The sequence below is a fragment of the Phlebotomus papatasi genome, chromosome 1, assembly GCF_024763615.1.
Source record: "Phlebotomus papatasi isolate M1 chromosome 1, Ppap_2.1, whole genome shotgun sequence".
Lineage (NCBI taxonomy): Eukaryota > Metazoa > Arthropoda > Insecta > Diptera > Psychodidae > Phlebotomus > Phlebotomus papatasi.
Window position 1 is genome coordinate 35,544,104 of NC_077222.1, and position 27,046 is coordinate 35,571,149.

The window sequence follows — 27,046 nt, forward strand, 5'->3', positions numbered from 1 at the left end:
GTCGGGTTGGAAATTTAAAGATATTTAAAAAAAAATCTGTTGAAAAATAGGCCCTCCGAAGTAGTGAAACTTTGATCTTCGAAAATTCGATATCAAAATGTTTTGCTAACATAGGTGTCCAAAGACGAAATATTCGCCTTGACTTTTACTAAAGCACGTTCGAAAATAAAAAAAAAAAGATTCTAGAGGCCGTTTTCGAAATAAGTAAAAGAAACACATGGTTTTGGAGAGGAAGGAGGGGGGAGAGGAAAAGAAAAAATATCTTCATAATGTTGACTTATGGGGGGAATCGTCAAAGACGGAAAGTCGATATTTCTTACCTTTTGGCTTCTAGCCGTGTCACAATATTTCGAAAAATCAAAACTTTGAAAAATATTTGAGAAAAATACATCAATGATGGGTACTATACCGACTCATGACCGGTTAAGTCCGATGCAGTCGGTTTGTAAACATCAAGATTTTTCAAAAAAAAAACTAAGTTTAAGGAAATCGGTTGAAAAATATGCCTTCTAAAGTGGTTAAACTTTGACTTTCGAAAATTTTATATCGAAATTTTTTCGAACATAGGTGTTTAAGGACGAAAAATTCACTTTGAGTAGCTCCAAAACATGTTCAAACATTCGAAACCAAAAAAAACGTGATTTTGAAAAGGAAGATGGAGGGGGAAAGAAAAAAGGTTGCCCTAGATTTTGATTATTGAGTAACTAGTTAATTTTTTCATATAAAATTTATCGAAGGCGTGGCTTATTTTGTGTGAGGTATTACTTCATAAGCCCCGCCTACAATTAAATTTGTTTATAGAGTATTGTATTATGGAATGTCATAAGTATTTCAACTTTTAACACTAAACATTTTAATTTTTATTAAATTATCGTGATGGGGGCAGAATGCAAAATTATTTTTTGATTGGAGTTTATAGAGGGTAATAGAAGATTTCCCTGTGAAAAATTTACAGTAATATGAGGAACTTCCATATATAGAATACTATGAAATGGTATAGGGTCGTCGATTATATATAGTTATAAGGATGATTTTTTTGTGAATTGCCAACTTTTTCCACACTCACCCAATATTATTTAGCGAGCGAGTTTGAGTGAGTGGAAAAAAGCAGCAATGCAGAAACCTGTCAAAATACATGTTTTTCAATAAAAACGCTCAAATATCAAATTGCAAATATTTTACAAAAGGAAGAAGTACATTGGACGCTCTTTTTTTCATTGCCCATCCCGCGTTCAACCATTGAAAAATATGATGAAAAATATCAAGGAATATTTTTCAATATATCCCTCCCCACGACTGTAACTGAAATAATATTTGAATGAGAACAAAATGTTGAAGAAAATGTCACTGAAAAAAAAATCCTGTTGACATCGGCTTTTTTTTGCTCATGTTAAATAATATTCTCCCCAGGGAAAAGTTGCACGTTTCACGACAGGTGAAGATTCATGAGCTTTTCTCAATCTTCATACAGATTTTTTTTTTCTTCATAAGCAAAGTATCTTGGGAATTAATGGGAGAAATATTGTTCAAAAACACTCACCAACTAGTGCCAGGATCACCGTTAACAGTGGAGCTGCTGGGAATCTTACGGACACATTAAACTCCAGCATTTGCAGAAGATCCACTAAAAAAAGGAAAAAGTAAGAAAGGAAAATCGTTACAAATTAATAATTTTCACACTACACGCGCCTGCCTATCAATATTCCTCATTTCTTGTGACTTTTTCACTCCAAGTACTCTCCTATTTCCCTTGCTTTTACTTCCCTAAAACCCTCTCCAAGTCCTCCTAGGCTTGTCCTCCACTGTGCCAAGAAGCAGCCAAGAAAGCCAATGGGTAATTTTACATATTAGGTGAGATTCTTAACAATCTCACCTACTATAATCCTAACAAAATTTCATGTCGTCCGATCGACCTCAAACTTGGCCAAAATGTGTTTCAGCACTTCCTGATCACGAATATATATGTGGCTATTTTACGTTCCCGGCCGGCCGGCCGGCCGGCCGCTCTTTGGAGCTTAATAGCTCCTAAACTAAAAAAGATATCGACTTGCGGTTTTCGGCAAAGGTTATATATCGGGTGAAAATTGCAACTTGGTGCATTGACCCCCCACCCCCCACCCCTCCTTCCGCCATTTTGAAGACCACCCTTTTTTTGTTTTCTCAATAGCTCCGCCCCTATGGCATCGAGCGAGCTCAAATTTTAGTATGTTATAGCTGGGCCTTAGAGCTTTCCATCAATATCAAACTTAAAGTCCCCCGACCCCCCTGACCCGAGCTATAAGGGTCCAAAAAAAAATTCTTAAAATGGCCATAACTCCGATTCTAATTGTCAGAATTTAAAAAGTGAGAGCATTTTGGAAAGCTCTCGTGAAATGCCACCTCTCCTTCTAACATCACAAGTTCATAAAACCACCGCTAGGGGCGCTATTATTAAAAAGAAAATTTTTAAATCTTATAAGTTAAATAACTCAAAAATTCCATTGTGCATCGGGCTGAAATTTTAGTATGTTGTAGCCGTTGATTATACCTATCAAACAAAAAAAACCTTAAGTCGATCCATAACCCCTGCCCCGAGCTATAAGGGGTCAAAGTTCGAACATTGACCGGCCTCTATCTCCGGTTCTAACTAACATAGCGACCTAAATTTTACCTTTTTGGTTTCGTCTCGATGAGCACTTTCAGATGGAAGTTCAAAAAGTCACCACAGGTGGCGCTGTGATAGCGCCAAAATTCATCGAAATTCAAAGTCACTTTTCTCAAAAACGGCATTGTGCAAGTTAATGAAATTTTAGTATGTTGTAGTCCAGTCTAGGACGTTTCCAAAATGGTGCGTATGCGCGCTGTGGTTTCAATAGAACCGGAGATATGAGGGGTCAAAGTTCACAACATTCAAAAAATCATATCTCCGGTTCTATGTGACCGATTTTGATGAATGAGGGCTTAAACGAAAGATCTCACCAAATGCTACAACTTTCTAGAACACTTGAACTTCGTGGGACCAACACCAGGGGCGCCACAGTCGAAAAACTATTTTCAATATCACATAACCTCAATTATCTCGACTGTCGCTGAACCGATTTTGATGATTACTTCGACATAATTGTAGAGGACATTTGTCTCTACATTTCGTCCATACATCATTTTCCGCTCAGACTACGCTATCACTCCGATTTTGCCGTTTAAGTGTGAAAAAATTGATTTTTCCCATAATAACGCTTTGAAATCACTCAGATGCCAATTTGACTGCCTCTACTCCACCAAGACACTTAAAATATGGTTTTAAATGGAAAGTCCCACAAAATACAACAATTCTTTGATATAGTTGAAGTTCAACAAATGACTACTTGGGGCACTCTGGATGAAAAAACAAGTTAAGAAACAAAAAACCTCGCTTATCTTGGCTTCTGAGTAATCGATGAGATCATGTTCTATAGGAAAATTATAGAGTACATTCTGGTCTACATTTCACCCATATATCACTTTTCTGTCACTCCATCCAAATCCTTGATATTTTGGTTTAAATACAAAATTTGTATAATTTCACGAATTTGATTCAAGATAACTGAATGGCGACTCACAATTTCGGCTCTAAATCGAATTTGCATGCACTCCGAGTTAGCTCACGTTAAGAATCTCACCTACATAAGCCGGTTAGGATTATCTGTCCCTTTTTTCTTCAGTGTCCCTGATGTCACTTTCCCAAAAGAAAAAATACCATTTATCCTACCCCACCCCCTCTGTGTTGCCCCATCGTTAGGTCATTGCAAGTCTTTCATTATTTTTATCTATTCAACCCTTAAATTTAATAAGGAAATAATTAGGACGATTTTTTTGCTGTTGTCTCCCAACACTTTAAAACATCCCACATTTTCATCCCTAGCTTTTCATATTTAATTAAAAGCATCCGATAGGGACATGTAAAATAAAATAACAATGGCAAAAGAGATGGCAGAATGCTCGATCTTACAAACTTAAACATTCACAGTGGATTTTTTTTCATTTCTTTATTTTTTAAGACTGGGTTGTCAGTCCATAGCCCGGGGAACCTTAATTGTCAGAACAAGTTTGACCGCTAGACCGGCAATCGAAAAACTATATTTGATTATGTTCAATGCGGTCATAACAATCCGTAATAATTGACCGCATTTTAGAGTAGTTTAATTTTAACCTTAAAAAATTATATTGCCAATTATCTGATAAAATTGATAGAACAAAATGGGTCCTGGTCAAAATTCCAAAAACCGAAATACCGAAAGCCAAAATTCCGTACGCCAAAATCCCGCATTACAAAACACGAAAGACGAAATCCCGAATGGGTGAAAATCCCAAAAAGTCAAAATCTCGAATGAGCCAAAATCTCGAAGAGCCAAAATCCTGAAAGGGTCGATACCCTCAAAATCCCAAAAAACCAAAAAACAGCCAAAATTTCAAACGCCAAAATCCCGAAAACCAAAATTCTAAAAACCAATATCTCGAATTATTAAAAAATGCGATAGCTAGGCTGGAGTAACCACTTATCGCCACTTTTAGGAGAAAGTGAAATAAACTTTATTATAACTTTTGACCCTTATTATAAGATAACTCAAATTTGACACAAAGTTACTTGGATGTATTGGCTCTAAATTCGTCAAAACAAAAGTCCTCTAATTTAACGCTGGACTACTTAAAAATTGATTTTTTAGATAGATAAATAGATTTAAAAAAAACGGAGTGTACTTGAGTTCGCAGGTGATCAGACATCTAGGCTCTTTTGAGCCCCTTAGTCTACCTGACAATCTTAACTCCAATTCTGTTAAAACTTCCATAATTAGGGGAAACTGAACCAAACACGGGGTACCACCAAACAGTAATTTTCATTTATAAACTACTTGGACTATCTCGACCATTCCTTCAGTGGACAAGCATCCCTATAGTGCCTATAAATTCTTATCGGTCTTATCCTCTGATATCCAATATCAGATTAAAAAATCGCAGTGTTTGGTGGTGCCCCAGTTTCCCCTAATTCCATAATTCCATAATTGAATTGTAGAAAATCTTATGTCTTTATTACGATGAAACCCTACACAATCTTTTCATTTATAATATTATTTTTACTAATTTAATATCAATTGCATGGAATAAAAACATTTTCATAATACTATGTGTTCAACTGTTTCCAAATTCCAATATCATCATTGCCAAAAAACTAATTTTTAATAACAATGCAAAAATAACCACTTCGTCGCCACTTTTTACAACTTTCCGCCAGTTTTGTAACCACTTCTCGCCACCCACTTGGAAAGGTCCAAACTGGATTGTTTTAGGCAATGTTATAAAAATAATACATTCAAAATTCGTGTTTTCTAATGATCACCTTATTATTTCTCACTTTAAATTATTTTTCTTCACTTTTGTTTGAGAAATTCAATTATTAGACTACTACAGAAAGTAAACAAAGCAGATTTGACAACTCAGAATCTATAAAGTGAAGTTACCGTCGCCTATGGAAAAACAATGGCGACAGGTCGTAATTCAATTTCAGAATATTACCACTTTCCGCCATGCCTCATTATTACATAAAAGTAATATAAAATGAAATATTAACTAACTAAATATAAATTTTATGTATTCGTCGAACGTAACTAAATGTTCAATAGAGAAATTGGTTATCCAAAAACTTTAATTTTGTTCGATAAAAGTTCCATGACACTTGGCATATTTGGTAAGAAATATTGGATTCCATGCACTTGATTAAAATGTTGCTCTAAAAAATGCTCGAACACTTAAATTCAAAACAAAAAATTAGTGTTTTTGACTCTATAAGTAGCAGCAGCAGAGATGCGAACAATTTTACAGCTATATTATTTCATAAATAGTGGAGAAAAGTGGCGAAAAGTGGTGATTCCACCCTACTTCTACAATTGCACCCACTCTTGCTGGAGGCAAAGAGAAATTTTCTGCATTCTGAGAAATTGTTCCACACATTATCCTCTGTATAACTTCATCCCTTTCAGGGTTTTGACTGTGGTTTTTAGGGATTTGGATCTGAGACTTTTTAAGATTTTAGTTTCCGGGATTTTGCCCTTTTGGGATTTCCGCTCATTCGGGATTTTCACTATTCGAAATTTTGACTTTTTGGAATTTTTTATTTTTTGGGATTTTGGTTATTCAATATTTTGACCCACTCGGGATTTTGTCTCTTCAGGATTTTGGGTTTTCGGGATTTTGGCTCTTAGGATTTATTAACCAAGCAGCCTTATTGGCTAGGTTTTTCAAACCTCTCTCCGTGAGCATACTCATCTTCCCATATAAGTGACCTACTTGCATATGTACGGTCCCGAAATATACAACCAATGAAGGTATTTTCCATCGTTTTCATCCCGGACGTTGGAATCGACGCTAAGACGGCGATGGCCGCATGGGGGGTGGGAAAAAACAGAGATGACAATAAAATTCAATTCAATGTCCTTTCGGGATTTAAGCTTTCAGGAATTGACCTTTTCGAGATTTCGACTCATTCGGGATTTTGGCGGTTGGGATTTCGGTTGTCAGAATTTTGGCTTCGGGATATTGGTTCTGGATTCTGACATTCGGGATTTCGTTTTTTGATTTTTTTTTTAGGCTTTTTGAGAATTTGGCATTCGGGATTTTTGAAGACACAGGAGAAAAAACATATGTAAGAACCGCTAAACGTCGGAGAATAGCAAAAATCAATTTTTCCCAAAGCTTTCGGTTCGGATTCCAAGCCTTTCGTAGTGATCAAATTTAGTCTTTCCTTGCTTTGTCGTAGCATAGGGAATCTTTGGTTCACAGGGAATAGGTCTTCACTTGAATTTCGTGATATTTTGACAATTTCTAACAAATTTTCAATCCATCTTTATATTAACAATTAGCAATTCACCTATTCTTTAACAATAATAAAGTTAAAATATCACGAATTTCAAGTGCAATGTTTCAGATCTCATGTTTTGTGAACCAAAAAGACCCTTTGACAAAGCAAGAAAAGACTAAATTTGGTCATTGAGGAAGAATTGGAGTTCGAGCCGAAAGATTCAAAATGAATTGAATTTTTCTGTGCTGCCCCTTTTGCCCCGATGCTCACCAGTTCCCACACATATTAAATCCGACGGAAAACACCAAAAATATGAACAAAATATTTGCCTAACTGTGTTATCACACTTGCACATTGAAATTTTAATATGATTCACATTAATTGTCGCTGGTGAGAGTCCAAATGTGTAATTTGTGCGTTTGAATCATTTTATATTCAAAATTTGATCTATTTGTTGATAAAACGGTAGACTTGGTCCGCAAAATTTGATATAAATTGATTTATAGCATTAATGCGAAAAATTAATGCGATTTTCTCTTTAATTTTTTAATGTGAAAAATATTTATGCTTTAGGTAAATTTAAACTTATTTTTGCAGGCCAAGTCCACTTCTTTATCAATTAATAGAAAAACCCCAAATTTTAAGTAACTAAAAGACACAAATAACATATTTGGACGCTCACAAGCGACATTTAATGTGAATCACATTAAAATTTAAATGTGCAAGTGTGATAACGCCGTATTACCTCCAAAACACAGGTTCAAGAGCACTCATAACAGTCTGATGTCATTATAATGCACTCTGATTTTACGATTTTTCTTTTTTTGTGGAAATGTAATATAAAGGTTTTTTTAACTGTTCAATACAACCAATTCTAATTTTTTTGTAAGAGGACTTGCCCATTTGAATATCAAAGAAATATAATTACAAATGTATATTAGATATTGAATTTCTCAACGTAAACCATTGTTATAATTTTGCCAGATAATATACATATTCCCGTCTCTTGGAGTTCGAGCAATAAAATCCACAATATATTTCATTAAACGTAGGTAATAAGGTATTAATTTTTCTATTCAATTTCACGCAGCCCTTTTTCACAAAGAAAAAATCAATATAATAATAATTATGAATTACCGTGTGTAAAATGAATACATGGGCGATATTTAATTGTGTTCAATAATTCGGTTTATTCTGAACGGGACACCATACACAATAAATATGATTTTAAAAAAATATACACATAGCCTTATTTCGCAATTATTGCATCGACAATTTGATTTTGCTATTAAAAAAAAATATGTTTCAGGTAAAACGGGTAAAACGATTAAAGAGAATTAATGAAAATTTATATATATTATTTTTTTTTAAATTTATTGGTCACAAAGTTGGCAATAGAGCACCATTCCATCTATTTGAAACATTCCCCGATACTCTGTCAATATTTAACTTCTTCCTTCGAAGGAGTGGTCTTGCTGTATTGAATATCTCTTCTCTAGAAGCCCAAACATGCTCCAGTGTATGGAGTGAAAAGAAAGGGAGGTCAGTGCTTTAATATTGAAAAGGTCATAGAAATATAAATTGATTGGCACAACATAACGTCAGCGGCATGATAATCTTGCATAAATTCTCCTGCTAAAGGCATTTAGAATTTATGGGAAGACTTGTATTGCAATAACTATTTAATGAAATTTAAGCCACCCTTCATGGAGATACACTGTCTTACACCAAACATTTGAGGTCAATTATTATCTAGATTGGTAGGGATTATAGAAAAAGATTTTGAATAACTATAATAATTGAATAATTCCTACTGTACCAATAATGGCTGTAATTAAAATTAGTCAGTATTTTAGTATAAAATTGTGAAAAAAAATTGTATATACAAAAAAATAAAAATTTTTGAATACATCATAAAAGTGAAATATATTCTTGGCAAAAGGTAATTTTTAAATATTCTGAAGTATTTGAGGTATCAAGAGTACTTTAAATGTGATATTACTGCACATAGAATTAAGAAGAATTAGAAAAATTAAAAATCAAATGTTAAAAATAAAGTTCAAATTCTGATTGAAATCCCAAGTAGCAAAATATAGTCAGCATGACGTTATTTTTAACTTATAGTCATTGTAATTATTTAGTAATTTGCAAGTCATACTTAATTTTAACACTAAACCTACCAAGACCCGGTCAAATTGACCGGTTTAAGATTAGCAAATATTTAAACGGTACAATCACTGAGAGAAATCCGAAAAAGTTAAAATAACATTCCGGAAATGTTAATTTTAACCTGCAATATTGATCTAAAATCGGTGTAAATATTACCCTTTTTAGCTTTATTAGGGGTTAAAGTTACCCCTTTTCAAGTTAATTTTATCCTCAAAAAGGTGTAAAATTAACATTAAAAAATGTTGATATATTTTTACACCTAAAGTGTTAAAGTTATGAGGAAGAAAAGTTAATAGCACCCTCTTTCTTTCTCAGTGATGCCACTATCAAACTTTATGAATTTCTTAAAATGTGAATGTAATATATTTTTCAGTGCATAAATTTTAATTTTTTGGTCTTTTTTAAGAAAAGTTTGTTGAGTATAACACCCTACGGCGGTTTATCATTTGACCGAAAAACGGTCGGAAGGTTTACTGTTAAGAAAAATCTCCTTTCCACGTTATATTAGGTCAAGTAAGTCTTGAGCATTTTTCGCAAATTTTCATTAATAAGTAATATCTCGATATATGTATAAATCGCATCGGGTCAAAATAAACGGTGTTTGAATGGTGACAACCGTGACAACAGTCTTCCAAAAAGTTTTTGAAAGTTTACTGTTTAATGAAGACATTTGTATTTTACAGCAAATGAAGGTTTCCAAAATGAAGGTAAAACAAGAGAAAAACCGATATGTTCTACAGTAAAAAGTTTAAGGACACGTTCAAAAAAACTTGAGCCGTTTATGGACCCAATACAGAATTTCGTTCTGGTAGAATGAACGACAAAGATGAGGCACGCTTTGGTAGTAAAATCATCGAAAATGTCGATAAAATCATGGAAATCTTTAAGTTGGACCGGAACAAAAGCACTTATTCTATTGCCCAAGAACTCAAGATTAGCCGGAAAATATTTTATAACCATTTTAGTTAAAGCTGGTCGCAGGAAAAAGCTAGATTCAATAGTGCCACAGAAAATTGTCGAAAGTGAACTTTTCGGACCTAATTAATGCCTGCGATCAGGGGCATGACATTTCCTATGTTTCTAGCGTGCCAAAAAAACTTTTGAGTTTATTAGCTGTTTTCTGTCATTGTAGAATGTTTCTTATTGAATTTTATTGTTTTAACTTCTCAAGCTCAAAGAGAGACCAGTTTTAACAATCGTGTTTTTTTTTCAACTTCACACGATCCTAGCTGCCAAACGGAAATAGATATTGAGTTCCGGTCTTTGGTGACCCCCCCACAAGTCAACATTCTCTATCTAACTAACTTACTCAAATTACTCTCCACCCCTTTTATTAAGAAGAATATGTTCAATTAATTTTCCACTATAATCACTTTTAATGTTTTTTTTTTCAATAGAAACTATGTTTAAAAAAATCACATTTTTAATAATTTTTCAAAGGGTTGAATAATTAAATCCCCCTAAATAATTTTCAAATTGATAATAAAATTTCCATGCTTCCGTATATTTATTGAAGATGATGTAGATAATGACAAGAGCATGATAAGTAGAAGTAGAATGATATCCTCAATTACACACTTTTCACTTTTTCGTCAATGCTGACGCAATTCTTCCTAGTAAAAATAACGTTATATTGCGGTAAAAGAGACAACCATCAAATTTTGCTACTTGGGAGGCTAATAACAGTAATACAAACTTACTCCAATGTCATCACTATTTTAAAGTTTCAAATCCCTCATAATCATCGTTTAACAAAATCTTAATGTAACACTTTCAGTTCAGTTAGTACGATCCGTCGTGCTAGAATGATTGTAGACTTAAGCGCTTAACTAATCAAAAAAAACTTTTTGCTAACCAAAATCGTTTTTTTACTAATTTTTTTTTTACTGATCAAAATTGATTTTTTACTAACCATTTTTTTATTGATCAAAATTCTTATTCTCCTGATAGAGAAATTTTTTACTAACCAAAATTGTTTTATTTTTCTTTATCAAAATTGATTTTTTATGACGAAAAATTAGCTCTTCATTGGCCGAAATTATTTCCATGCTAATTAAAATCGATTTGGTCTTACCAAATTTTTTTTACCGTTCATGTATGTTGTCCAAACATGAAATTTTTACTGCTCAAACCTATTTTTATGAAGACCAAAATCGACTTTTTAGACTTAAATCAATTTTCAATTGGCCAAAATTGATTTTCTGCTGATCACAGTCAATTTTTTTGTTAACCAAAATTTCTTTTTCTCTGACTAAAATCGATATTTTTTTGCTGACAGATATCAAATTTTACTGACCTAAATTAATTTTCCATTGATCAAAATGCTTTTTCTTGTCAATAAAAATTGAGTTTTCATTGACCAAAATTATTGTTTACTAATCAAAATTGATTTTTTTCCTGTTCAAACTTGAATTTTTTCTTATCAAAATGATTTTTTACTAACCTAAATTATTTTTTAATTGATCAAAATTATTTTTTTACTGATTAAAATTCAAAATTGGTTTTTTGCTGTCCAAGCTTGAATTTCCTCCAATCAAAATTATTTTTTTAACCCATTCAGTCAATGTACCAGAAATACTTGAGATAGAATGTTCATATTTTGGGATTAGTTTCCTACAGATTAGTGGATGAAATTTTTGAAAAGAAAAAAATTTTAGCTAGTATGGGGGCGCGGGGAGCCTCTGTCAAACACACGTCTTAACGGTCACTGAATTTAAATTCTGTGCAATAATTTATTACAAACTTTATTGCTTTAGATAGAGTAACTATCCAAGAACACCAATTAGCAACTAGAATTCAAATCAGGAAAGAGGAAAGAGACCAATTTTAACAAATTCGACGGGATATCGTATTTTCCGTCCGCCATTTTGAGCAAAAATTTTGCATGACCTTCCGCGAAGCAAGAAAATAATAACAAATGTATTTTCATCTCTGTCGGACTATTTTTGTGAAGTAACTGAATAACTAACGTTACCAAAAATCCATTCCCGACAGCAATTCAGATAAAAATTGCCCAGAAATAAATCATCAAAAATCACTCAATTTGCGTATGATGTATAATACAATGGTAAGGAATGGGTTAATAACCTAAATTTTTTTATTGATCAAAATTATTTTTTTACCTATTAAAATTCAAAATTGATTTTTAGCTGTTCAAACTTGAATTTTTTCCAGTCAAAATGAATTTTTTTACTAACCTAAATTATTTTTTATTGACCAAATTTATTTTTTTACCGATTAAAATTCAAAATTGATTTTTTGCTGTCCAAGCTTGAATATTTTCCAATCAAAATGATTTTTATACTAACCTAAATTATTTTTTAATTGACCAAAATTATTTTTCTACCAATTAAAATTCAAAATTGAGTTTTTTGATGTCTAAATTAAATTTTTTTATGGATTAAAATCGATTTTTTTACTACCCTGAATTAGTTTTTCATTGACCATTACTTGTTAATTAAAATCTATTTTTATTGACCAAAATTTTATTTTTTACCGTTTGAAATTGATTTTGTGCTGTGCTAACCGTTTTTACTAACCTAATTCAATATTATACCAACCAAAATTTAATTTTTGAAAATTTTTGAAAAATTCAACATTCGTTTTAAGTTATCCTAGATTATTTCTGAATAAAAAAAATCTGAAAAAAATAATACTATGAAAATAATTTTCAATCTAGAATATTTGAAACTCTGCTCACGGGATCACGCAATTGGCATAATAGAAACTTGTGTTTATTGGTGGTCTCTGAAGGAGGCAAAGTGATGGCAATTATTGGATGCGAATTAAGCCACAAGTAGACATCTTATGCTCCAAGACTATGGCATATACCCCTCTCACAAGTTTCTACACATAATGGGTGAATTAATACTCACCTATGAAGACGAAGATCTGATGATGGGAATACCTCAGCAGCATTGAAATGGAGACAGTCTGTGAATGGACAATAAAGGAGGATGGGATTAATTAGATGCCTAAGAAAGACTTCAATTGACATGAATTGGACTCACGAAGAGGAGCATTATGAAGAAGGCGGCCGGATAGGAGCCTCTAGCCATCCACCACATCGAAACAAATCGATAGTGTTCTCCAGTCACGACATTTCTAACCCAAAAAAAAAACACAGAAAAAAAATCGCATCAGAATCATCAATTAGACCTTAGAAAAAAAAATAGAAAGTATTTCAAAGCATCTAAAAAATAGCGTGAGAGTTTAATATTTTTCCTTTCAAAATGCACTCAAGTGGCAAAAAAAATCTCATTGAAATGCAACTTCTTCAGTTGTTCGCCCCACAAACACACCGCGTTCGTCCGAAATGATAACATGCAAACGAGGTAAAATCTGCGACCACGCGGTTTTTTTTTGACGCACAAAAAAAAGTAAATAAATAAATAAACCTGATGAAGATCTCAAGGTTTTGGGTTAACTGCACAATTTGATGACTTTGCATTTCACAGCGGATTCTTGTTGCAACTCTCGTACGAAAAGTATTTTCAGGCAAAAACATTGCGTACGTAGATATTTAAATGGAAAGTTCATCATGTAAGCCATCGAGTTCTTCTTGGCAAACATTCAAAATTTACCAGTAAATCAAATAATAAATGGAATTGAGAATAGAGTCCAAGAAGACACTCAGAAGGGTTTCCCATTTTGGCTGCAGTCCAGGCGTCCAAAACACAATAATGCTTTTACATTTAAAATGACAAATAATTGCAATTGAACTACAAATTAACTTTTTTATATCTGATGATATCGCATAAAGTTGAAAGATTTTCGTTTAAACACAAAATTCAATATTCCTTCAAGGTCTACTAAATCAAAACATTGAAAAATTGTGCACAGACAATTTTCGAAACTATCTGAAATTTAAATAAACTGATAGGAAAGATAATTCTCTACAGGGAAAGTGTGCCTAATTTCTGCCAGCTTCTAATTTCGGCCACTTTGAGTGTAATTTCGGCCATGGAAATAAATAAATTAAAATTATGTATGTTCTCTTCGAATACTCAATGAATTCATTTTGCTTTTAAATATTTATTTATTGTAGGATGTATTAACACAAATACCGTTAAATTTTAGGTATAATTTGAATTTAAATTGCGTTGTAAAACCCGTCAAATCATTGCTCTACCCAGTAAAACTTCGATCTGCAATTCTGCATTTTTGAAATTTTAACGTTTCTTGTCATTCAATCGGATACTTCGTGTGGCTTCGGGATAGTCGTGCGACTTCGTGAGCATCGCGAATTTCTTTCGTGTTTTCTAATCATTTCCTTCCCCTTCGTATTTTCTATTATGGCTGATTTAATAATATTGTATCATAACATTATAATAATATTGTAAAAAGAGAGTATTCACGTAAAATTGTTGAATAAAAATTGAATTTTAATTAAATTGAAATACATATTTTTATGTAGTTAAAATAATGTTTAGAAACATTAGAAAGGGTAGAAGAAATGTAGAAATCATCTAAATACTCTAAAGAAATTCTGCCGATAATTTTAAAATTTTCTATAGAAATTCTGCAGAAAATTCTGCAGAATTTTCATACAACGATCGGATCCACCTTAGAACAAAATTCTGCAGAAATTCTGCTGATTTTTCGGCAGTTAGTAATTCAAATCTGACGAATTTCTGCAGAATTCTGCAGAATTTGCCGGGTGGGTACCTGCCGAGGAAAAACTCGGAGGTTTTTTGAATTGTAACGGCATATTCTAGTACATTTAGAGAAATTCTGTAGATTTTCGGCAGAATTTCTGCGTAGAAAATCTGTAGATTTTCGGCAGAAATTCTTCCGAAAATCTGCAGATTCTTGGCAGAATTTCTGCATAGGAAATCTGCATAGTCTCCATTGTTTCAACAAAAATATTGTTGATTCATGAAGAAACTGTCGAAGTCATAAAGAAAATGGTATGTTCTGCTTAACCCTTTAAGGACGATTGGGTCACCCGTGACTCATAGAGAAAATAATTTTTCCTGACTACCTGAAGTTATTTCTTTCTAATGTTTGTACATAATCACAAAGTAGAAAGATGTAGGAATCTAGGATATTTTTTTGCAAATCTCCAGCTATTTGCTATATAAAAAATATTTGAGCTCAAAAATAACGAATTTTCAAATTTTCACGTTGGTGTTTGAATTTTAATATTTGTAATATTTTAAGCAAAAACCTCTTGGGACTAGAATCTATAATAACTATACATAATATTTCTCAACAAAGTAAAAATTATAGTTTATTGGTATTTTCAGGAAAGCTTCATAATTTTCATGGGTCATATATGACCCAATCGTCCATAAAGGTAAAAAAAAAACACCGAATCTGTCTCTAGTGGATTTTCGAAGATTTGTGGTTAGAGTGTTTCATGTTTTTGTTTATGTGTGCGCAAAATAGTTAATTATTCGTGTAATATTGTGTGATATATCAATTAGCTGAGATTTCCCAGTGCAATACTGACTAAAGCAGGTAATATTTTGATAATTTATAAGATACTTCTGCGTATATGTTGTAAATTCATAACTTTTTACTCTTGTAGATGACTTTAAAAATGGAAAAAAAATCATGATCAATGAACCCGAAATCATCCACATGTTATGCCCGGAAGATAGCGATGATGCCGACAATCTTGTCCTGAACGAAAGCGACATAATATATTTGAAACGAATAAACCAAAATCCAAAAAAAAAACAAAATCCCGAAAGTAGAAATCCTGAAAACCAGTATCCCGAAAGACAAAATCCTTAAAGCCAAAATTCGGAAAACCAACCAGAAAATCAAAATCAGGTTATCACAAATAAACCAAAATCCAAAAATAACAAAATCCCGAAAGCCAAAATCCTGAAAGCTAAAATTCTGCAAGCCAAAATCCCGAATGGTCAAAATCCTGAAAGGGACGAAATTACACGGAGAATAATGTGTAGAATAATATTACAAAATACAGAAAATTTCTGTTTACCTCCGGCAAGAGCGGGTGCAATAGTGGAAGTATCTAAGGCAATTTTAGGAATTTGAGATTTTTGTCTTTTTGGATTTTGGTTTTCGAGATTTTTGCATTCGAGATTTTGGCATTTTTGGAATTTTGGTTTTTGGAATTTTGGCGTTTACAATTTTGACCCATTTAGCTTTGGCGATTTTGACCGGGACCACGATGAGCGTTGGAGCAAACGGTCATTTACGAAAACCGAAAGCTCCGGGCTCCCAGACGTCGTTAACGATTTCTCTTATATCTTCAGATATTTTGTGGAAGTAATTCGAATTCAATATTTCAACCATAGATACCTGTGACTGCAAAAATTGTTAAAATGAAATTTTCCAAAAAGCAAAACTTGAATAACTCTGAAGGGCTTATTTCTAAACCGATTTGGTCAAATTTGGATTTAATTGAAAGGCCTTCAAAAATAAAACCAGGATAAGTTTTAAACGGTTACGAATCAATAAACTACACTGAGAGAAATCCGAAAAAGTTAAAATAATATTCCGGAAATGTTAATTTTACCCTGCAATATTGATCCGAAATCGGTGTAAATATTACCCTTTTTAGGTGTATTGGGGGTAAAAGTTACCCTTTTTCATGTTAATTTTACCCTTAAAAAGGTGTAAAATTAACATTAAAAAATGTTGATATATTATTACACCTAAAAATGTTAAAGTCACGAGGAAAAAAAGTTAATCGCACCCTTTTTTCTCAGTGTATTAATTGATTTATTTATTTTTGAAACTATCCAGAGGTGTTCGTCAGTATTTTTCTTGGTATTTTTCGAACAAAATTCCAACTATTTTTTTCATTCTCGAATATAATTTAAAATCTATCTAGACGAACATTTCATCCATATACGGCAATACCCAATTAATTCCTTTTATCGATTTTCTTAACGTCAAAAGGTAAAATCTGCATCAAAGTTCTTAGTGAAACATTCAAAAATGCAAATTATTAAAATTTTTGATATTAATTAAATAAATTAATAAATTAAATAAATTTTTAAAAATTAATTAAATTAAATAATATGCTTTCATTTAACTGTCGTTAAAAAAAAAAACAACTTTTAATCAATATTCAGATGAGGGTTTTATCATGTAACTACGTTAGAAGGTTTAGATTTAAAACCGAAATCTGTCGAGTGCTTTAAGCTGAAATATTTCAAGATACAAAAAAAATCTCAAACTCACCTTAGGTAACCTTTGTTGTCCTCCTCTTCGGCCAGAACCTTCACCGAGGCCATCAGTAGATCATCGTAGCCCAGGAACTCCTTCAAGATGAACCTGCTGAAGGTGTCCCCGAAGCATTTGTCCTTCTCCGGATCCAGCGTCACCGTGTAAACGGGAATTTTAAGCCTTTGTCGTGTAGGCGCTGAGAGCCGGAGAAATCCATACTCCAAGGAATATTCCACAATGTACTGATCCTCCAGCCAAACAGCATTGACAATCTTCTCAACTTCTGGCACATTCGATGGCAATTCACCCTCTTTGGGCTCCTCCTCGCCAGCAATGGAGGATTCATTGAGGGTCTGATTGGCATAGACAATGGAGTCTTCCTGGATATCTTCCGAAGTCTCAAGTTCTCCCTCAGCACCACCCTCTTCCTCCTCTTGGGCAGCCAGGAGACTCTTGGAGACATCAGAGAAGATACTGTCAAACTTTGTTCTCTCCATCATCACCATTTGTGTCTCAATGTAGACCTTGACATATTCTGTAGCCACTTGACTCTCATTGTCCGGAGGTGGTTCCTTTTCGGGCTCAATAGCCCCATTTTGTGGCTCCTGTTCGTGTGGAAGAGTCGTAGATGGATCAATGCTCACCAGACCCTCCCTCTGATTATTCCTCATCAACGTCAATTCCACCTCATCCATTTCCGATGGAATCTTTGCTGCCTGTGGAGGATTCTTTAGGATTTCCACCCGCAGAATCCCATCTCTGGGCCATTCTGCCTTCACGTGCTCCAGACACGTGGCTGGAGTCTGTGAAAAGGTGATGTGAATATAAACCAGGATAAAGAGTGCCGTGAGCGCCTTCAGCAGCATCAACAGTTCAATGGCACGACGCATTGGTCTGGAAAAATATCCAAATGTCAGAATATTTCCCAGGAAAGTCTCCCCATTTAGCAAATTTCTTTCTTTTCCTTCTGAGATGCATCAGATATTTCTTTTGGGCAATCACTTTGTTATGAGCCCACAAGCGAAATAACTAGTATTTCATGTTTTGCTGCAAGGTTAAGGTTTCATGCTGTTTGTTTTTAAAATTCAAGCATTTCTCTGTTTATGCTTCGTGAGCATCGTTATGCGATAAAAAATAAATCCAATGAAGAATCTTGGAAGAACAAATTGTTATCTTCTGAATACAAAATATCAATATCAATGTCATATATGAATTTATAAAATAGTTCTGTATATTTTTCTTTTGAAAAAATAATTTTAAATACTTCTGGAATGCGTACAAATTCGATTTAGGGCTTTGAATTTTAATAAAAAATGGGTGGCAAAGCGTTCTAGGCTTCGCAAATTGCTCGAGCTCATGACTTAGATGCTATACCTTAACAGTACTTTCGCATCGTTTACCTTTTATCGGTTCTCAACCGATTTAAACCGATTCACAAATCACTCAAAAGATCCCACAAAATACCGTCGTTGCGGGTGACTTTGCACGTTTTTTCGCTGTTTTTCAACTTTACCCTCTAAAAGTGGATAGTTAAAGTGAAAGGAGGGGGGTGAATGGGTAAAATTATTTGTATTCAGTTGTTAATGAATGGATTTTGTGCAACTAACATAAATTTTATAAAATTTTACTATGTTTAAAAAAAATCAAGAAAAAAGGCTTGCACTTGGGATAAGGTGCGGGTGACTTTGCACTTTTTAATAAATACTAAAAAATCAACAATTTCTGATAATAAACGACAATGAAGATCTCCAGTTCTAAGGGTAAGATGCACGAGATCTACAAGATGACATGGTCACCATCTTGATTTGACGTTTCTGTCCGCCATTTTGAATAACTGTCAAAACCTAAAACTAGTCCGATTGGGTTGAAATTTTAGTATGTTCTAGCTGATGTCAAGACCTTTACAGAACATATCTATGTTCCAGTCTACGTCAAGTATTTACCTAGATATATAGGCTCAGAGTTTAAAATTTTGAAATATTCATATTTTGGCGATCTTTATTTACTAATCCTTAATTTTAAAACCTAAACGAAATGCCTCAGTAACCATTAAAAATGGTTGAGGCTTTTATTTTTTATATTTATTTACTCTTACATAATTAAAAAAGAATAAATGAAAAGTGCATTTATTTTTTTTCTTTTCATTTTTGCAAAAACAGTTTTTCAGATCCTCAAATAATGCGCTGTTATAAACAAAAACATTACTTTTTTTGTTTGTTTGATCTCACCGCCTAACGATAGCGCTGTCTTTTTAGTGATAGTTTTGATAAAAGAAGCTCCCTATAGTTCTGTATTCATGAAAATGTCAAAATTTTGAACTTGGAGCCCCTATATCCAGACAAAAACTTGACCTAGGTCGGATTTTATATATGTTCTGAAAAGGCATTGACATCAGCTAGAACATACTAAAATTTCAGCTCAATCGGATGAGATTTTTGTTTTGACAGTTATTCAAAATGGCGCACAGAAACGTCAAATCAAGATGGCGACCATACCATCTTGTAGATCTCAGTCCTTTTATCTTAAGTTCCCACAAAATTGGATAATTTTCAGCCAAATACTTCTATAACAAAGCTTTAGAAAGACCATTATATGCAATTTTATAACATAAATCATGCGTTCTTAGGAAGATAATAGGGGAAAAAAGTATTTTAATAAAATAATCAACAAAATCGAAGTAGATTATTCTAGCCAGATAAATTTAGAATAGATTTGGGCAATTTACTACTCTGAAATCGATTTTAGAATTGCACCTTCAGATAACTTTTTCACTGAGCCGTTTTTTTTTACAAAATACCTATATTAGCATTTCATTGATTACACAGTAAAAAAAATCTGTAAAATTTTACTACTATAAATTTATACTATAATTTATTGAATTTTTAAACAAAAGTTGTTGAATTTTTAAACAAAAATTGTGTAAAAATTGTTGAATTTCCAATTAAGATTTATACTTCAGTCGAGATGCTTTTCATTGGGCAAAAGTCATATAGAACATCAAATATTTATATGCATAATAAGTATACGGTGAAGATCCGAGCATCAGATGTTATCATTTCGTATTAGGGGGGATCCCGAGTACAGGAAAAAAACCAATAAAAAAGTCTAAAAAGGCAAAAAATTAAAATCTTCGAAATGAAAAGAAAATTCAACAATTCCAAATTCAACATCTTGAAATTCAACAACTTTAAATTGAACAATTTTAAATTAAACATTTTTTCTAAATTTAACACTATAATAGTGGTGTGAAAGATTACACACTATAATAGTGTTAATTTTTTTTACTGTGTATTATTGAAATTACAAGAATCCTTTTGGGGATCGTTGTACCTTACTTGGTACATAACATATCCCTATATACTTTGACATGGTAGACCGGATCGGCGAAGACCATCGATAAGTGCTAGAATTTATGAAAGTCAAAGTCACCCGCAACGACGGTAGTTTTAAAAGTAATAAAATTGATTTTCGGACAAAAAATACTTATCAGTTCATAACTGGTTGATTACCGGTTCACAACCGATTTGAACCGATTTATAAATCACTCAAAACACTGCCCAAAATTCACCTCAGGTATAATATAATTGAATTTTAGATAAAAATTAGTTATCGGTCATGAAGCGGTTCATTATCGGTTCAGAACCCATTGTAACCGGTTCAGTTTTTCGGAAATTCCAAGGCCTTTCCAACGAAACCAAACATGACTCCATTCGGATGAGAAATACGACAGGGCCTTTTTTACCTCTTTCGTCTCCTTTGGGACTCTGGGTACCCATGGAAACAACAATTTTTTTAGACTATCTAGAATCGATAAAAATCCGATTCTTCTGGATTATTTACAAACTATAAGGATGTCCAAATCTAGGATATTTTTTGCAGGATCCTAATTAACTCCTGAGCTTAGATATTTTTGCTCAAAAATCGTGAATTTTCGATTTACAGATTTACAGATTACATAAATTCGAAAAACAATTAGCTGAGATTCTTTACAATCTCGGCTTTAGTGGTCCTAGGATTAAATGCGACCGCGTCAGATCGGGCCCAAATTTTTGATATACACGTTTTGACACTCATAGATCACGAAAGTCATGTGCGCCAAAAATCGATTTTCGTGGACGTCCCGTCCCGTCCGTCCCGTCCGTTACATTTCGACTACTGGAGAGAGAATGGAAAGAGATATCGACAAGCGGTTTTCGGCAAAGGTTAAATGTCGATGGGCGGCTAGAAGTAGGTGATGTCAGATCCACTCCCCCACCCCATTCTTCCGCCATTATAAACACCACCAAATTTTGTTTTTTCAATTACTCATCCCCTATAGCATGGATCGATCTCAAATTTTAGTATGTTGTAGTTGAGCCTAAGACCTTTCGATTGGTACCAAACTTAACCCCCTCCGACCCCCCTGACCCGAGCGATGGGGGGACAAAAATTCAATTTTTAATTTGGCCATATCTCCGCTTCTAATTATCGGATTTGGAAAAATTTCGGTTTTGGAAAGCTCTCGTTGAATACTACAAGCCCTGCGACACCCCGATTTCATCCGATTTAATCGAAAAATCGATTTTCGATTAATCGATCTCGAATATTTCGAAAACTAGACGATGCTTTTTCTTTAAATTTTAGTGTGTTGTAGCTGAGGTCGAGACCTTTCCAACGGTGGGTCGCACTCCTCTCTCGATGTTCCCTGACCCGAGCTATAATCAAAAATGTCTTGACCGGACTGCATTTTTAGTGTTTCTGAAGCGATTTCGATGAAATTTCTGTATATATTGTATCTGAGAGCACGATCTTTCTAATGATGGGTCCCATCCGTCCCCACTTAAACACACTGTACCCCGACCCTTACTATATCCATATGGACCGGACTCTATCTCCAATGTTTATCAACCGATTTCAATGGACTTATTTTCTTTTATTGGTCTTCCCCACTCAGACTATTTAAAATAGGAAATGACCAGTGATAAGCCCAGATAAGCTTATGGTAGCTGAGATTCTTTACAGGTGATCTCGAAATGCGTGCAACTCGGGGTGCTTGCAACTCGGAAAGCGTGAAAATTCGATTGTGAGTTGAATTTTGGGGGTAAAGAATCGCGTCGAGTAAACTGTTCTCGGCAGTCGAAATGGATGAAACTGGCTAGACGCGATTCTTTACCCCCAAAATTCAACTCACAATCGAATTTTCACGCTTTTCGAGTTGCAAGCACCCCGAGTTGCACGCATTTCGAGGTCACCTGTAAAGAATCTCAGCTACCATAAGCTTATCTGGGCTTATCACTGGTTTTTATTCGAAATACAATCATAATACTCCTCAGGTATATTTTGGACAATGTTTTGAATGATTTATAAATCGGTTGTGAACTTGTAATGAACCGATAAGTAACTTTAATCCAAAATTCAATAATATTAATACTAAATTTGGGCAATATATTGAGTGATTTATGAATCGGTTTATGAATCGGGGGCAAAGCCTGGGACGTTTTGCCACCCTTTTTTAATTATCAAATCTAATTTTCGATGAAACCAAATTTAACAGCCCAATTTTATTATTACATTTTTTTTTAAATATAATAATTTATATCAAAAGTTGCAAAAGATACCAATTACCTTTTAAAGTTAAGCCCATTAAAAGGGGTTTTCTTTTAAATGTAATTAATTATTTTCTTTTTAACTTCGTATAATTCTTTTAAATAAGCTCTTAAGATTTATTAAAAAGGAAATGCAAATTCTATATTACTTTGACACACCTTTAAGTTCAGAAAAATTTCAAAAAAATCAAAATTCACATATCTTTCTTTCTCAAAAGTTTTTCATATGTCTGTCCCTATTCTTTGGTATTCTTCTTCTTCTTTTGAACATCACAACAAGTTTAATTTAGTTCAAGTCATTTTTGAGTACGAAAGAGTAAAATAGATGCAAAACATTTGAGAAAGAAAGGGATGTGAATTTTGATTTCACGAAATTTTCCTAGTCTAAAAGCTAAGTCGTAATCTTATTATTCAATTAACTTTTGTTGGGAAATACTTTGAGTAGAAAGTGAATTTTTTGAATTTGTTACCATTTACTAAAATATTTATTATGCCTCTGGCACACTTTTTAGATCAAGAAAATTTCATGAAATCAAAATTCAAATCCACTTCCTTCTCAATAATTTTAAATACGTCTATCCTAGTCTTTCGCATCAAAATTAGATCGAACTAAATTGAATTTCGTGTGATATTTAAAAGAAGAAGAAGAGTACGAAAGAGTGAGAAAGACTTATGCAAAAGGATTGCGACAGAAAGGGACGTGAATTTTGATTTATTGAAATTTTCCTGATTTATCATGTGTGCTGAGCTGCAGCCATATAATATTAAATCGATATTATAAATTTATAAAACTATTTGGAAATTAACTGGATATTTTTTCGACTAAATTCGTTTAAGAAATATATATTTATATATATTTATCGAATCCTAAATTTCCAAAGGTCTTGAAAGTTTTATATTTATTTATTCTCAGATTAATTTCATATGAAAATTTACCCTCTTCTAAATGCTCTCTAACTTAATGACATCTCGACTAATCCACTTTGTGGTACATTGCAACCATCCAGGATTGAGAATTCCCCAAAATGGAGCAGAAAAAAAATCTGTACTGAGAAAAGCAATACTTTTGCTCTTCCTCAAGGTCCATTCTTGATAAATATATCAGCAATAATAATTTTACTGCCAAATCCAGAAAAAAATGCACTAAAATAATTTTCTATGCGCTTTCCTGCTTGCGCAGCATCTTCCACCAAAACCTTGTCATTGCAAAAAAAAAGCCAGGAACTCCCAAGACAGCTAAAGCTAGTTCCTGGGAATCACCGGAGGCTAGCAAAATTAGGGGGAAAAAATAAAATAAAAGAATTTACTTGGGAATCGCTTGGGCATAGGCCAGGGCAGTCTTGAAGAAGAGGGCGTGAAAGAGGCGATCTCGGACGTTCATCAGTGAATTCTGGTTGTTATTCCTGGGCCGGTTGTTGTTGTTGTTGATCAGTGGGACGCCCGGAATGGCATTATTCTCCGGATTGACTCCCGGAGGCAAAACATTTGGTTCAGTCATTGTCTCTGCTTCCCTGCTTTGGTCACCTCTTGGTCCACAAAAGTCCCTCCCTCGGCGTCTTCAAATCTTCGGCGGAAAATGTACTTGAGAGACCTGTCGTCTCTTCCTGCAACGATAAAGGATTAAGGCAGAGATTTTGAGATTTCTTTGTGAAAGAAAAAACCAAAGAATTGGGGCTCATTTTGGTTGTGAAAGGGAATGGAAGTGAAAATGCAGAAATTAAGGCAGAAAACAAATAGTTAGCATCGCAAAAAGTCTACTTACGTTATCTTTGTGAGTCTCTGTGGCGAAATGTATAAATTATTTATTTATTCCGTCACCATATCATGCATTAAATTGAATTTATTTTCACTACAAAACACCAAAATCGACTGAAACATTCAGCTCAATTTGACAGTCACTGTCAGTGATTTTGGGTGTTTTTTGGGAAAGACACCCAAATAGCAGCGCCACAAACCATAGTTCCATCTTGTCACCACAAGGTGGCTCTAGTTTTGAAATTTGTCTTCGCTTTGCCGACGGTTTTTATTCGAATTACACCTTCAACTGATTTAAAAATTTTAACCCATTATAGCTTCTCAGTGCAATTTGTTTACGAATATAATATCACTGCACCTATAATTAATTATTACAATTATTACAATATTTTTAGCGAATATATTTTTTTGTAAATTTACTACGCCATATTGAATATATGGACTAGATTTGTTTGAAAATCCAAACTTAATGAGTACGTTTATATACATCGCTCCTTGGAAATTACAAGGGGCCAACTCACTTTTTGACGATTTTGAGGTTCTAATGCACTCAGACAGAGAATTTAATAAAATTTCAGATGATATGAGTCAATAAATTTCGTTATTAGAAAAGTTTTTCAAAATTTTACTCTTTATGATTGCTTGCGCGGTTTTATTTGAAGTCAAGGGGCACAAAATAGATTTATCGTTCAAATTTTTGTGAAACAAGGGACTAGCTCAAGCAAGTTGATTGCGTGTCATTCTAATTTCATGAAAATTTGTGCATCATTTAGAATGACAAAGAGCTAACTCATAAAAAAACAAATTTTGAAAAGTAAAAATATGTATGTTTCGATGTTTATAATAATGCTCATACAAAAAGAAAAGAATTAAATTGTTTTTATTAACATACTTAATTGAGATAATTATTTATACAAAGTTGAATCTTTCATGCTGTCTCCTGAAAAATGGCTCAGATTGAGTTGGCCCCTTGTAATTTCCAAGGAGCGATATCAAGATGTTTACATTCACACTTCACCTCCCTATAAGGTGAATCACTAAATGGATTTTTTAGGTTATGGGTCAAATTTCTTCCGAAACACATTCCGAAGAATAAGAAGAAGAATGAAAAAATATCATTTGACAATTCCGAATAACTACTGTGATTCTCTTTTTTTTCACATCTATTGTAATCGACCGATTTGATCAATTGTCAATTTGTTAATAGTACGGAATATTTCTGATTTCATAAAATTACCTTCATAAAACACAATTCTCAATAAAAACAACATTTTTTAAGCAACTTATACTACGGTGCGACTCTGATACCTTTCTGTGTTGTAAAAGTGCTGGATTATTTTTGCTGTGGGTGTGTCGTATGGTCACAAAATGATTACACCCAGAATTGTTTTGAGACACTTAGGAAGAAATTTACAGGTAATTAGAGGATTTGCTTCGAATGCTGCAACAGAAAAGACTTCCGTGTATGACGGATCAGCGTAAAATGATGAATTTCAGGGGATTCCTGCTGCCTGTTCAGTGTAAAGATTTTGGTATTTTTGCATTACGCAAATACTACAGGAGGACACAGGCATCGATCTTCGATGCCTTCTACATGCTTTAGACCTAAGTCAAAGGAACTGCTTCCATTGAGTGTTTGGAATTCATCAGTACAGCGAGTACAGCAGACATTGCACATTTGCGACATGTTAGTAGGAACGTGGTATTTTTAATAATAAGAATCATAGAAGTAGAGCTCCCACGGGTTGGATTTCATGCGTTGCGTACGTTTAGGTAACGTACGTTGCGTACGTACATACGCTAGGAAAAAAATGTTTTGTCATACGCTTAGTGCATTAGTGAAACTATTGTTATTTGAACAGTTCTTAAAAATTTGCGTTCAACATACGATTATTAAATATGTCTAACACCAAAAGGATTTAAAGGTCAGGTAACTTATTTTTTACAGTTCATCTTTTTTTTAATTTTTCTTCCCCATTTTCGAGTTTCGAAGATCCTTGGGAGCACTGTAGCAGACCAACAAAACGATCATTGATAAAGCACGTAAGTAGAATTGGTCTAACGATGATTCATATTCTCACATTTATAATGGTATTAATAGCATGTAAGTATTTATTTTATTTTTATTAAGGAAATAAAAATAAAATAAATACTTGCGTTCTCAGACGATAATTCATAATGTCGAAACAAGTAAAAAAAACCATGTATCATGCCTTTACAATAATTCTTAATGTCGAATATCGACATTATGAATTATCGTCTATCATAATAGCACTTATGTATTTATTTTATTGTGGCAAAAAACAAATGGTCAGTAAAAAGTCAAAAGTAGTCAGCAGAAAATCAAATTTGATCAGCAAATAATTCGAAATAATCAACAAAAATTTCCAATTTTGTAAGTAAAAAAATAAATTTGGGCAGTAGAAAGTTAGAGTTGGTCAGTAAAAACTTCTAATTGATCAGTAGATATATTCGAGTTGATCAGTAAAAAATTAAAAATTATAATCAGCAAAAAATTAAAAATGGTCAGTAAAGAGAAGATATGGTTAGTAAAAAAATAAAAACGAACAGTAAAAAT

At 33.3% G+C, this 27,046-nt stretch overlaps 1 protein-coding gene across 1 annotated transcript in view; it reads right to left on the reverse strand.

Moving 5' to 3' along the window:
• Window positions 1–24,619, reverse strand: part of LOC129798953 (membralin) — a 116,693-nt gene extending 92,074 nt beyond the window's left edge. The window contains exons 1-6 of the mRNA XM_055842483.1: window positions 24,476–24,619; window positions 24,021–24,317; window positions 17,144–18,022; window positions 12,991–13,084; window positions 12,856–12,913; window positions 1,541–1,624 (exon numbers count right to left, since the gene is read on the reverse strand). Coding sequence (XP_055698458.1) covers window positions 1,541–1,624; window positions 12,856–12,913; window positions 12,991–13,084; window positions 17,144–18,022; window positions 24,021–24,211 — 1,306 coding nt within the window. The 5' untranslated portion in view covers window positions 24,212–24,317; window positions 24,476–24,619. The remainder of the gene's footprint in view (window positions 1–1,540; window positions 1,625–12,855; window positions 12,914–12,990; window positions 13,085–17,143; window positions 18,023–24,020; window positions 24,318–24,475) is intronic.
• Between the last annotated feature and the right edge of the window lie 2,427 nt (window positions 24,620–27,046).